General features: G+C 46.0%; 1 protein-coding gene across 1 annotated transcript in view; it reads right to left on the bottom strand.

The window, feature by feature from the left end:
* Window positions 1-203: 203 nt before the first annotated feature.
* The window catches only part of LOC147091343 (putative G protein-coupled receptor 139), a 31,275-nt gene continuing 16,602 nt past the window's right edge, over window positions 204-14,876 (bottom strand). The window contains exon 2 of the mRNA XM_085976510.1: window positions 204-1,105. Within this exon, the coding sequence (XP_085832636.1) occupies window positions 204-1,105 (902 nt within the window). The remainder of the gene's footprint in view (window positions 1,106-14,876) is intronic.

Raw genomic sequence — 14,876 nt, 5'->3', positions numbered from 1 at the left:
CGTGGGGCCCCAGAGCTGCCAACTTTGTTCGGGGACCCCAGTGCCGCCATATTTGAACTGGGCCCCAGAGCCGCCATCTTTTTGCGTGGCCCCAGAGCCACCATCTTTGCGCGTGGCACCAGAGCCGCCATATTTATGCGGGGCCCCACCATATCAGGCCCAGGGAAATTTCAACTCTGAGGCTGCAAATTCTCCGATTCTTCTCACCCTTTAATGAATTTTACAATCAGAGTAAAGGGATATTTCACCACATTCTTCAGCTGCTCTCTGAACTTAGTCTGGGTCACGGCGTAAATCCCAGTGTTTGTGCAGCAACTCAGCAGCTGCAGCATGAATCCCAGTTCCAATAGATAATTAGGTAGAATTACAGACCGATACCCCAACCACCACATCCGGCCCCATATAGAATACACCATAAACACTGCCCATAACAGGATGAAGTTGCCGGAGATAACAAGCAGTAAAATGATGGATTTCCTGCGGCTCTCCATCTCGGGGTCTCTGGGACTCTCACCGCTGCTGGGACCCCGGAGTCTCCTGCGGGCTCTGCTGGACACTAAAATGTGTCTGACGGTGACAGCATTGAGCAGCAGAATCACCACAAATGGGACACACGGGGTGAGAATATAATGAAGGAACTCGATTGTTCCCCAGACCCGGGACAACTGAACATCGCTTGTGACATAACAAAACCAGGGGTTGTTCAGAAGTCTATACGAACCTGTGAACATAAAATACCAGAAAATGTTCTTTAAACCGCTCAGCACAGTCACTGTTCCCAGAACCACAGCCACCGTTTTCTCAGTGCAATATTTAGTTTTCAGCTTCTGGCAACAAATGGCCACAAATCGATCAAAGGTGAAAGTGACGGTGAACCAGACAGAACAGTCTGTGGCTGCGAACAGCAGGACGGCGTGGATATTACACACGGGAATGGACTGCACAAAAATAAACTGTTCCCAATAAACAATCGGAATGTGCCTCAATATCAGGTCGAGGATAATGACCAGTAGATCCGTCGTTGCCATGGCCACCAGGTAGCGAGTGACACATTTGGAGAGACCGCACTTCCCCCGACACAGGATCACAATCGTCACTAAGTTCACTGTGAGGAAGGGAAATACATAATGTAAATTATACATCAGGCTGGGAGCAAGAGCAGCAGTTTGATGGAATTCGGGGAGGAATCTGCAACTCATCTAATTCTATTACCTGTGGAGCTGAATACAGGATTTATTGTGTGGATAACCAGGAATACATTGTGGAATCAATAAATTAAATTGGAATGACTACCACATGAAAATAACAGATGTTTGATCAATGAGGGATTAAATGATCAATCTATCTTTAGCCCAACAGACAAAAGCACCGCCCGAGGTATCAGGGACACAAACGACCAGAACCTCTCAGGGAGACTTCGTGTCTCGGGATCAGTCAGCATTTGGAGCGGAGATGTTCGCTTCCGTGCCCCTGTGTTAGGGAGAGGGAAATCCCACTTGGATTCCTGCTCCTGTTGAGAATATCCATTCTATTTAGAACTGAAAACGAATACAACAGCAACCTAGGCATGCAATAATTACAGGCAATTGTATGTAAAATGTATTGATGTAATATGACAATGCTGAGATAATAAATACAAGTGCACTGCAGTTATAAAGATAACTGTGCTCTCAGAAGTATTTTGAAGATTAAGTTTTCCACATTTCTGTTGAAATACTCAAAACGTCGCTCAATGAAAGGAAGATTTTCCAAATAACATTGCAAATTTCATCAATAAGAATGGACTCTGAATTAAAGTCAATAGTGATGATTGACCAGGTAATGTCCCAATAAATGCATTTATCAGCATCGAATTCAGACGATTTATCCCACAGGCAAAATGTCGCCGACTGCTGTGTAAATATCTGAACACAAATAGAAGAGATTTATTCTTGTACTTCTTCACCTGTTGTTTCCATCTTGTGTAGAGAATATTAGACGAGAAGATATCAAACGGTTTTCTTAACATCATTACTTCAGTTACAATCAGCGGGGATTGTTTATCCTGAAGTACAGCAGGAGGCAATAGAGAATCACTCTGGGTCTCTCTGACAGTTTCACTGAACTGTGACAGACGGGCAAGGGAGCTAATTGTGAATTCAAAACAAAGACTGGAAATAAATGTATTGAAATCTGGCTGAATGAACGTCGTGTGAGAATGTAAATTATCCTTGTAATCCTAGTTTAACCATCAGAAGCAGTGCCACTAATGCAGAACTGGAGAGGGTGGGAAAGGAGACACTGACTGGAACTGAATGATTAGCGGATATTTCAGACAATTGAAGATGTGGATGTGATCTGCCAGGGTTTGTTCCTCTGACTCTAAGTAGCCATACTCAGCATCAGGTGAATACCAAAGCAAAATAATGCAGATACTGAAAATCTCAAATGAGAGCAGAAAATGGTGGAAATATTCAGCGTGTTAAGCAGTATCTGTGGAGAGAGAGAGAAACAAAGTTAACGTTTCAGGCCGATGGCCTTTCGCCGTTCGGTGAAAAGTCTCCCAATCCAAGACAGCATTCTTCTGATCAGATACTACTGTTCAGTGTAGATAGCAAACTGACATTCGTTAAATAAAGAGTCCCCGCCAATACATTTGCTGGAGTTCAATACAGAACTTTTGAATCCTGGTAACATGATATCTCCTTCAGAATCAATGGCTGACAGCAGCGTAGATGGGATGGGGAACAACAAAGAGACAAACACAGTGAAAAATGCGGGGAAAAAATCATTTGGTTAGCGCCTTCAGGGGGCGCTAGATGCTTAGCGCCTGTTCACGGCTATTATAGCGCCGCTCACGAAATTGATCAGTCATTTTGCACGATCTCATGCCCCCACAGATCATGAGATCAAACAAGCATGCAACGCCCTGGACCAGATATTGAGTCACGTCCCCTGCCTTAGCGCCTGCTAGAGTGGTAGAGTGGATCGGTTTCAAGTCGGGAACGGGCTGAGAGAGCGTTATTTAATGGCGGCCGTTTATCCCTTTTATTGTCCGCAAAATATTTGCTACATGCAGGTTGAGTGGGAGAGAGATGTCTGGAGGGATTCGGCACTGACGGAAGGAGTTTCGGGTCCTCAGCGCCACTTTCCAGGTTCACTTTTATTTCACCTTCCTTCTAACGATGTTTAGAATCTTCAATGGGGACTGCACTAAATCGGGGCGTCGTCATCATCCAGCTTCACCTTCGGAGGCATCAGATGTGGAGACAGAGAGTGGCAAACATGGCCAGTAGAAGGAAGGCTATCAGGCCTCTGCACAGGAGACCTCAATCTCCCAGGGTATTCAGGGAGTAATTCTCCTCCTATATCCATTTGTCTGAGGAGCAGTGTTTCCAAAGGCTGTGCTTCAGCGAGGAGCTGGTCACTGAGCTCCGCCACCTCTTGCAAACAGATCTGCAACCTCAGCTCAGGACCAGGACATCTCTGTCGGTGTCTGTGAAGGTGACAGTGGCTCTGAATTTCTAAAACAGCGGTTCCTTTCAGGCTTCTACTGGGGACATAGCAAATATCCCGCAGTTCGCTTTTCATTGTTGCATCCAGGAGGTGACAAAGTCTTTGTAGAAGAGGAGACGCCAGTATCTCTCTGCCCATGAACCAGGACAAAGAGCGTGAATGTGGCTTTGCGAGGACATTGGGCTTCCCCATGGTTCAGGGTGCCATTGATTGCAGGCATGTGGCATTGTGGGCTCCTCATAAGAATGCAGAGGTCCTCTGTAACCACAAGGGTTGCCACTCTCTGAATTTCCAGTTGGTCTGTGACCACAGACAGTTCATACTCACCGTCAATGCCGCTATCCTGGTAGCAGCCATGATACAGATATCCTGCGCCAGTCTGGTGTCCCAGATATCTTCCAAGCACCGTGTCAACCGAATGGATGGCTCCTCGGGGACACAGGTTATCCACTCGGCACCTGGCTGATGATACCGCTCTGTAACCCCAACACCCCTGTCGAGCTGCAATACAATGAGAGCCGTAGCGCCACCAGGAACCTCATAGAGCAGACGGTCAGCGTCTTGAAACAATGGTTCTGGTGTCTGGACCACTCAGGAGGAGCCCTGCAGTACTATTCCGTGCGAGTCTCCCTCTTCATTGTTGTGTGCTGCATGCTTCATAACAATGCAATCATGAGGGACCAGCTATTGCCACCAGGGATTGGTGTACAACCTGAGGAGGAGGATGAAGAGGGAGAAGAGAAGGAGGAGGATGAAGAGGAAGATCAGCAGCACCAACGTGGGAGGGAGGCGAACAATTTTGCCACTGCAACGGCCGTCCGTGAACAGCTCATAAGACACCAATTCTAATACGTTACTGTGAAGATGGCTTCTGGGATGAAGAAGCACATCAATGAAAGCATCCTGCAACCCATGTTTCCGCGCAAAGCTGCAATGAGTCAATTCATAAAAGATGTAAAGTAACAAAAAAAAAAATATTTACGTTACAAACTCTGTGTCATTTATTCAGGACAAAACAATTAGAAACAAACCCAACAAATCAAGAACTAACAAAACTCGTTCTCGCAACATGGAGGTAAACAGCAAAACAATCAACAGATATAATAACAATAACCTCGAACTTTGCCCACAAACATTCCCCCGATTTATATACAGATTGTTCTGTTGGGCCTTCGAGGGTGATTTCCATTCCCTGTGCACTTCCACCCTACTCACCCTACTGCTCCTCTTAATGTGGCCACAGTGGCTGCAGCAAGGCTGGTGGAAGGCTGCTGAATGCTGGATCCAGACATTGCCTGGAAGGACGCCCTCGATTAGATCTGTGTGGAGGGCCCGGCTGTAGATTGTACCAATACTGCATGGGCGGCAGCAGTCTGGGCTGGCTGTTTTGCAGGTCATGCCAAGTGTAATGTGGAAGTGACAGTGGCGCAAGCAGAAATGCTGTAATCCTGAGAGAGGACAGTATCTTCCTGCTCGACCGACACGCTGCCACTCCCCCGGGGTGGAACCTTAGCATCTGGAGCAATCTGCTCGAGCACAGTTTGCTGGCCTGCTGTGGTGCTGAGAGATTCCTGGGGATCGAGGGTGACCCAGTGAGGATGGCCGCAGTCAGTGCTTGCGTTTCATCAAACTGAGATTGCATGAGAGCAATCTGAGACTGGATGGCACCAGCCAATGACTCAATTGCAGCATTAAGCCGTTGGGTTGTGTTGGCCTGTGCTGCAATGAATCCTGCCTCCTCACCCATTACACGTGGGTCTGGTTCACCAGAGTCCCCTGCAATTGAACCATTCTCTGCAATGAGGCAAGCATGGGTTCGTGGGTTTGCGCACGGAAGAAAGCTGTACTAGTGGCAGACACGTCCACGCTCCTAGACAATGCATCCATGCTGTCGGGCACCCTTGCCATCGCTCCCACTAACTCAGTGTGCATGCACAAGACCTGGGTATTCACGGCTGCAATGTCGAGGTGCTCATCCGAGTCCTGTGCAGCAGAACCTGGGTGCCTACTCACCCTCTGGGTAGATGGCCCCTGAGCTTCCTACCCCTATGGCATTGCTGCAGCCCGCTGGGACCAGGAGTTTCTCTTTCATCAGACACTAACACCCTGCTCCCCTCCAGGGAAGGCGTGGCCCCAGTGTCTGATGTGTCACCCTCGGGAGACACAGGTGGTGAAGCTCCAGCTTCCTCTTCCTCCTCGTCTGGTGCGTCGCTGCCACTGGCTGGCTGAGGGACAGACTGGTCAGCTGATGTGCCGTCCTGCTTTCACATAGCGAACAAAGTGTGGATTTAACGTGAGGGGGGGCAGGAAAGGAGGAAGCACTGGAGACAGTTAGTTGGATTGAAAGTGTAAAAGGCTTGTGCTGTGAGGGGGATGTGGTATGAGAGAGGAGAGAAAGCTGAAGAACATACCATTGCTGTCCCAAGGGGGTCGACCACTCCAGCGGCCAAGGCACCTGGGAACTGGCTGACAACGATCCTGTGCATTCTGTCCTCCAACTCAGTCAGGGGGTGTAAGTCCGCCTGTTCTCCTCCCGTGCGTTGCTGCTCCTGTCTGTTATGAGAGAGCTCGGCCTGCAAGAAAATGAACAGCGTATGAGTGAGTTCCCAGGCATGTGTTTGGCAGATGTGTCTACCGTAGTTGAATAGCCGTTATTGTGTGCAGGCATTTGTTCGTCAGATGTGCCTACAATAGTTGAATAGCTGTTATTGTGTGCAGCCATGCATTTGGCAAATGTGGCTAGCATAGTTAAATAGCCATTATTATTTGCAGCCAGGTGTTTGGCAGATGTGCCAAGCACTATTGAATTGGCATAAGAACATAATAAGAAGTAGGAGCAGGAGTACTCCATATGGCCCCTCGGGCCTGCTCCGCCATTCAATAGGATCATGGCTGATCCGAACCTAGACACACGTCCACTTCCCTGCCCACTCCCCGTAACCCATAATACCTTTATCAGCTAGGAAACTGTCTATCTCTGTTTTAAATTTATTTAATGTCGCAGCTTCCACAGCTCTCTGAGGTCGCAAATTCCATACATTTACTACCCTCTGAGTGAAGAAGTTTCTACTCATCTCAGTTTTGAAAGGGCAGCCCCTTATTCTAAGATTAAGCCCACTAGTTCTAGTCTCACCCATCAGTGGGAACATCCTCCCCGCATCCACCCGATCAAGCCCCCTCACAATCTTATGTGTTTCGATAAGATCGCCTCTCATTCTTCTGAATTCCAATGAGTAGAGGCCCAACCTACTCAACCTTTTCTCATAAGTCAACCCCCTCATCTCCGGAATCAACCGACTGAACATTCTCTGAACTGCCTCGAGAGCAATTATATCTGTTCTTAAATATGGAAATCTAAATTCCAGGTGTGGCCTCACCAGTACGGTGTATAACTGTAGCAAGATTCCCTGTTTTTATACTCCATCCCCCTTGCAATAAAAGCCAAGATTCCATTGGCCTTCCTGATCACGTGCTGCACCTGCATACTAACCTTCTGTGTTTCATGCACCAGGACCCCCAGATCCCTTTGTACTGTAGCACTTTGCAGTTTCTCTCCATTTAGAAAGTAACTTGCACTTTGATTTTTTCTGCCAAAGTGCATAACCTCACATTTTCCAACATTATATTCCATATGCCAAATTTCTGCCCACTCACTTAGCCTGTCATTATTGTGGGCAGCCATGTGTTTGGCAGAAATGCCTACCATAGTTGAATAACCGTTGCTGTGTGCAGCCATGTTATTGGCAGATGTGCCTGCCAGAGTTGAATAGTCGTTATTTTGTGCAAGGTGTGGGATGTGCATGTGTATTTTATGGGATGGCCATAGGTCTTGGATGAGTGATGGGCATTTGTGTTTGTAAACACTTTGGGGACAGAGTGAAGTTGAGATGGAGGGATGTAGAGGTATTGAAAGCAGGTACTCACCCTGATCACATGAGTGATCGTTGAAATTCTTCCGACATTGGGTGTGGGTCCTTGGCATCAGGCTCCCTGCGGTGACATGCTGACCCACCTCCCTCCACACCCTTCTAAACTCCCGTGGCAATAGTCTCCTGCCACTCTCAGGGAACAGCACTGCCCACCGCTTTTCAACAGCACCAACCAGAGCCACCAATGCCTCCTCACTGCAGTGCCCAGCTCTTTCTCTGGGCCTCTCCATTATTTAGAATTAATAACTGGACATATATCCTTACTATGAACACCAACAGCAGTGAGGAAGGAATAGTACATATTTTGTATATCATAACATATTCCTAATATCCAACACACCATCCCAATCCATGCCTTCCCTTCTGTGAGTGTCCGGTGGTCTTTGTGCTGGGGGCAGCGTGCTGACTGTGTGAGGTGACACAGTGAAGGGAGCTCCTTATTTAGAGCAGAGGGAAATCCCAGAGTGACATCACTAGGCCTCACTGTAACTGGCATTAATTACAGTCATTGAACAAACAGACTCATTGAGCCATTGTCATCACAAAGCTTTACTGCAACACAATCTAGCTCACCTTATTGTACAGTTTTAAATTAAATGTGAGCGAATACGCAATGTTTCAACCGCCCATAAACATCAAAACATAAGAATTCGGAGAAGGAGCCCTTCATGAATTATATCATGGCTGATCTTTGACCTCAAATCCACATTCCCCCCACACCCACCCCATCCTCATATTACTTGATTCCTGTAGAGTTCAAAACAACTGAGGACAGAACAGAGAGAAGTGAGTTTCCCTTCCTGTATTGAACTAAAGCTGAGAACAAAAGACGAGAAAAGGACAGAAATAGGAAGTAATAATGTGTCAGCTGTGGCTCAGTGGGTAGCACTCTCTAGGTGGGAGGGGCTAGGAGTGAGCCAGGTGTGACTGGTTGCCTAATTGCAGCTGGGTGTTGGAGGAAGTTTTGTAAAAGTTGGTGGAAGGTTTTGGGGTGTTGTTTTCAGGTTTTAGTGCCTTTTTGTCCCACAAAAAACAACCAGATGGCTGCTGAGGGGTCCGGAGTGCCGGGCCCCTCAGAGGACAATATTCCCGAGAGGAATTTGATTAGGGAAGAAACTGTGGTGGGAACCGGAAAAAAAAGGCCCAAAGATTTGGTTCGAGGCCTCAGGAGGTTTGGTAAAGAAAATACGGTGGTGCTGCAATGTGAATATATGAAGATTCGAGCTTGGGATATAATCCATACGGTTCATGATGACTGTGGTGAGGGAAGCAAATGTGGGATTTGAGGTGACGGTCAGTGGCCGTGAGGAGGTGGAAAAAGTGCTGCTCAGTCTGAAAGTTGGGGAGAAATTTTTGGAGGTGAGTCTGTTATATTCAGAGGAGGTGGTGGTTTCATTTTTGAACTTGCCTGTGTACATGGAGGAAGAAGTGCTGAGCAAAAAGTTGGAGTGGTCGGACGTTAAAATCTGTTCCGAAATAAAGTGGAGGTACTATCCGGGAACACGGGTAGCAGACGGAGCCCGATATACAAAGGTGCGGTTCCCAGAGGGTGTGAGGTGTTTGCCTTGCAGTATGAAGTTCGAGACACTGGAAGGAGTACAGTACTTTCGTGTGCTGCACGACAACCAAGTAAAGGTGTGTTACTATTATCTGGGACATGAACATCTCGTAAGAAACTGTCCTGATTTGTATTGTTACTATTGCGGTGAGTCAGGACATATCGCACGGAGCTGCAAGGCGGAGAGCTGTGGGGTGTGTCGTAAAGGCCCTGCCCACTGTGAGTGTGTGGCAGAAGGGAGCAAAATGAGTGATGAGGAGATGGGAGAAGGAGCAGGAGAGGAGTGTGGAGCGGCCGGAGGTGCGTTGCAGTCGGAGGGCACAGCCAGTTAAATGAAGGAAAAAGGAGCACAGGAAGAGGCAGAGGTTGGCGGAGCAGATATCGAGATGGAGATGGTAGAAAACACGGCGAGTGCTATGGAGGGGAATAAAGACAGCAGCGGGCAGCAAGGGTCGAGTGCAGACTCCAGCCTTAGTGCAGTTCGGCTCCCCCTGGGGAGTCTGGTGTCTGCGGGGGAAGAGGAGGCAGGAGCGGGGTGTGTGGTGGAAGTGAGTGCTCCAGGGAGAGGCGGGGAGTCGGATATTTTGGTGAGCGGGAGGGGGCAGGGCGGGGAGAGAGTGCAAGAGGCAGGAGCCTTAAAGGGACAGCAGAATTGGATCAGCGAGATAGAGACGTCAGAAGGGAACAATATAGGTGAACCATTGTCCCATGGAGTGAGGGAACAAGGTGCAAGGGTCAGAGGTAGAGATGTGGTCGAAGGGAGCGGCACTGTGGGAGAAACTGCGATAGCAGGAAGACTCTCTATGGGAGATGAAGTATCTGACGGGGAGCAGGATTATGTAACTGACGGGGAGCAGGCACAGGGGGTTGCAGAAGAGCTTGAGTGTGAGGAATTAGAGGGGGACAGAGACATGGAAGTCGGGGATGGGGTGGCATCATGTGGAAAGGGAAAGGTTAGTGAGGGGCAGAAGGAGGGAGAAAGGGCAGCTCCTGGGTCCAAACTTAAGGCAAGGAAGAGGCTGAAACAGCAGGGAGGGGTCAAACAGGAGGGGAAAAAGAGACGGAGGCTGCAGGAAAACGTAACAGCTGCACTAAAAGTGGAGAAGGAGCATGAGAGGAGGGAGGAGCCAGAGATTAAATGATGGGGAGATTATTGGGCATACTTCCCTTCTTTGGAGCCATGATTACATTACTCTCGATCAATGTGAACGGACTGAGGGGTGAGAAGAAATTGCAGCAGTTGTTGCAGGGTTTTAAAGGCACGGACTTGTTGTGTCTGCAAGAAACCTTTTGGGATGAGGATATTCTAGAAAGAGTTCAGAAGGTTTGGAAGGGAGAGGTGTTTGCAAGTTATGAAAACAATAACCATAGAAGGGTGGCTGTTTTGGTGAGTCCGTCCATAGAAGAGAACGTTGCCTTGGTGGACAAGGACACTGAGGGGAGATTTTTACGGCTAAGTGTAAAATTGGAGAGATTTAATTGCGATCTTTTTAATATCTATGCACCGAAGGACCATTGCAAGCATCGTGAGTTTTTCGGGGGTTATTCACTGAGGTGGCAGAGGTGGAAAATCCTTGTATAGTGGGGGATTTTAATGTATTTTTATAATTATGGAGGGACCGGAACCCCATAAAAAGGGAGTTCTCCAGAGCAGGTTGGGTGGGTAATATTTTAAAACAGAGCCAAATAGATTTTGTATTAATGCGGGAAGGGTTAATTTCGGAGGTGATGGAGATTTATTATAAAAAAGTATTTTTTAGTGATCACTCGGCTTTGGTTCTTAGAATTAGGAACAGCAGAGTTAAGATCGGTTCAGGGGTATGGATTTTAAACAATCAATACCTGAAGGAATGTGCTTATAAAGAAGGGATTATAAATATAATAAAGAATGCTCGAAAGGAACTTTTGCTCTTGAAAGAAAGAAGAGTTTGGTGGGACAATTTCAATTATCAGGTAAAAGTTTTTTTGGTACGTTATGGGAAAAAGAGGGCGGCAGCTAACCAACATCGAGAAGCGAATATAAACAAAAGGTTTATGGATGTCTGTAAAGCAGTTGACGGAGGGTATAAGGGAGTTGAGACTAAGTTCCGGCTGCTAAATGAAGAGTGGGAATTATTGCAAGCTGAAAAATGCAAGGGGGCCATTCTCCGTGCAAAGGCTAGAGATGCATTGGAAGGCGAAAGATGCACTAGATATTTTCTAGAGCAAGAGAAGCTGCGACAGAGATTATCGTTAATTGAGGAGTTGAAGGTTGGGGAGAAGATCATTCATGAAAGTGAGGAGATTTTGGAGGCGGCTAGCAGCTTTTATCAAGAGCTATATACAAAAGAAGACATTTCCAATTTGGAGATGGAGAAGGTTACTGCTTTTATTGAAAAGGGTTTAAAGGAGGATGAGAGAAGAATGTGTGATAAAAAGTAGGATTAGCGGAAATAAAAATAGCAATAAGTGGAATAAAGGGGGGGGAAAGTCCAGGGTCCGATGGACTAAGTGCAGAATTTTATAAGGAATTTTTCGAGATTTTAAGTCCATTGCTCTTAGAAGTTTTTAAGGAAATTAAAATTGAGGGAAGCCTGGCCCCACCTATGAGGAGAATATCATAAGCTTAGCTTATAAAAATAAAGGGGATAGACGGGATCTGAAGAATTGGAGGCCAATCACAATATTAAATGTGGATTATAAGATCTTGGCGAGGGTTATGGCAAACCGTTTGAAGGAGGTGTTACCAGAGATAATTTGGCCCTCTCAGTCCTATGGAGTAATTGGCCGGGACATCGCAGACTCTGTGGTCTCAATACGAGATGCGATAGAGCTCATGGAAGAGAGTGGGAGGGAGGCTTCTGTATTAAAGATAGATCAAGAGAAAGCCTTTCATAGGGTCTCTCATGAGTTTTTATTGAAGGTTTTGGAAGCATTTGGTTTCAAGGAAAATTTCATTCAGTGGATAAGGATTTTTTATTCAAACATATTTAGCTGTGTTAAATGTAATGGTTTTTTATCTAAGTATTTTCCGATACAGAGATCAGTGAGACAGGTTTGTCCCCTGTCCCCACTGCTGTACTCATTGGTAGCAGAACCATTAGGTTACATGACACGAAAGAAACAAGGTGTAGTTGGGATTGTGGTACCCAATTCCGGGCTGGTGTCGGTGATACAGCAATATGCAGATGACACAACCTTAACATTGAGAAATGGGGAGTCAGTGAGGAAAGCTATGGAGGTAGTGGAGGAATATTGTCGAGCTTCAGGTGCCAGAGTCAATTATGCTAAGTCCCAATGCCTGGTTGCAGGGAGGGGTAGGGGGGAATGGTTGGGGGAATGTCCCTTTAAGGTGGTGGGGGTTTTGGAAGTTCTGGGGGTGCATATGGGGTGCAAGAAAGACAGGGAAGAAGTGGATCGATTAAATTGGGAACCGAAGGTATTGAAAATTAAAAAGATTTTGGGAAGATGGCAAAGAAGGTGGTTGAAAGTGCAAGGAAGAGCGACAGTGCTGTCTGCTCTCCTGCTATCTAAGCTATGGTACTTATTGACGGTGGAGGATATTCCTGAGTGGGCAGAAAAGTCCATCCGAGAGGCTGTGTGAGGTTTTTATAGGAAGGGAAACCAGCCTTGGTAGCTTACAATACCATCACTGGACGGGGAAATCTGGGAGGGCTCAACTTCCCAGATATTGATTTGGAGAAGTAATCCTTTAGAATCAAACGGGTGAAGAGATTTCTTCAGAAGTCAAATTCAAGTTTTTGGAAGAGTTGTTTTGAGCATTTTTTAAAACGAAGTGGGATAGGAGGGCAGGGGATATTGTATATGGAATACAATAATATGTTTTTGAAATCGATTAAGCTTCTCCCTAGGTTTTATAAGGGGGTAGTAGAGACTTGGGCTCAATTTTTAAAAAGTGTACAGTTTATGCCCAAGGCGGCTGAGGAATTATTAGAACAGCCTTTATTTTTGAACAGGTGGGTCAACATCGAAAGAGAGGTTTTATTTAATCTAGCTTTTATAAAAGCTGGGATTATATCGGTGAAAGATGTTTTATACGAGGTGATTCCAGGTTGGTTGCTGGAAAAGCAATAGAAATCATGTATGAGAAGATTGTGAGGGCAATGCCACAGGATTGGATGGAAGAAATAAATGTGGAAATCTCCAAAGGAAGTAAAATGCGTCCTGCTTTTCCAAGCTTTGTACTGGATAAAGTGGAGAGTTAGTCCAATTTGACAACTGTAATACTCAAGATTTCTATGAGGTATTCAGAGAATGGAGATTCAAGGCACCTGCTGGTCAGGAGTTTTGGCAGAGTATATAGCCACAGCTGGACTTCAACAGGATTTGGAAGGGAGTGTGGGCGAATTTTAAATGCCCAGAATGGATTGAACTGGATTTCAAATTGGCTCATAACCGGATTTTTACCATGACGGTCTTGTGCAAGATTGGACGAGTGGAGGCGGCAACTTGCCCAATGTGTGGGACACAGGATGAGACTCTGTCCAATTTACTGGTGTTATGTCCGCAGTTAAATGACTTTAAGTACTATGTTCGACAGTTGTGTGAAGCTTTTTTGCTGGGTGGGGACCGAACAGCGAGAATGGGAATCCCATGGGACTCAATTTTGAGATGGGGATTGCAGGAGAGTCTGCCAGAGTCTAGCGGAGCGGCAATTAATTTACTGCTCAGTTTGGCTAGATTCGTGATTGTGCAAAGAAGGAATGCTCTGTTTTTTAAGGGGAGGAGAATCAATCTAAAAGAGTATTTTAAATATAACCTAAAAGACCATTATGAGGCTCTGTGGATGTTTTATTCAGAAAGGAATTTAAGGACAGTAATTTACAACAAATTTTTAAAGTACAATCGATTAATATATGTTAAAGGTGACTAATTAAACTTTAGGTTTTGATGTCAAAATGTGGTGGCGGAATGGCTGTGCAGGGCGATGGAATTGATTTGTAGCATACGATGTAATGATCACGATGTTGTAAATGTTCTTAATGTTCAATAAAGTAACATAAAAAAAAAGTGGGTAGCACACACGTTTCTGACTCAGAAGGTTGTGAGTTCAAGTTCCACTCCCGAGACTTGTAGCACATAAATCTAGGCTGACACTCTAGTAGAGGGCTGCACTGTCGGAGGTGCCGTCTTTTGAATCAGACGTTAAACAGAGGCCCTGTCTGCGCTCTCAGTGGACGTTAAAGGTCCCATGGCCAGTAATGCCTCCTTCCTTTTTAGGACACAAATGCACCAATCAAGAAAGTTCTCTTGAACACACTTCAGAAATGTGTCCCCCTCTCTGCCCTTTATACTATTACTATCCTAATCTATATTTGGATAACTGAAGACCCCCATTATTACTACTCGATATTTCTTCCACCTTTCTGTAATTTCCCTGCAAATTTGCTGCTTTTTATCCATCCCACTAGTTGGTGGACTATAGAATAAATCTAGTACTGTAATAGTACCTCTACTGTTTCTTAAATCTAAACAAATATATTCTGTCCTTGATTCCTCCAGGGCCTCCTCTCTCTCCAGCATTGTAATATTCTCCTTAATCAATATCATTACCCCACCTCATTTCTTTCCCTTATCTTTCTGAAACATCTTATATCCAGGAATATTTAGTACCCACTCCTGCCATCTTTAGAGCCAGGTCTCTATTATCGCAATGACATCACTTTCCTACGTGGCTATTTGCGCCTGCAGCTCACCAAGCTTTTTACCACACTTAGTGCCTGTACAAACATGCACTTTAAACCTATCTGAAAGTGTGAGCTGTGGCTCAGTTAGTCGCACACTAACCTGTCAGTCAGAATGTTGTGTGTTCAAGTCCCTCACCAGAGACCTGAGCCCATAATTCCAGGCTGACACTCCAGTGTAGTATTGAGATTGTACTGCACTGTTGCAAG

Source organism: Somniosus microcephalus, unplaced genomic scaffold (genome assembly GCF_052327205.1).
Source record: "Somniosus microcephalus isolate GS21.2 unplaced genomic scaffold, FLI_Smic_1.0 unresolved_chr3, whole genome shotgun sequence".
Lineage (NCBI taxonomy): Eukaryota > Metazoa > Chordata > Chondrichthyes > Squaliformes > Somniosidae > Somniosus > Somniosus microcephalus.
Note: the sequence above shows the minus strand (reverse complement) of the source record. Positions and strands in the feature narration are given on the sequence as shown.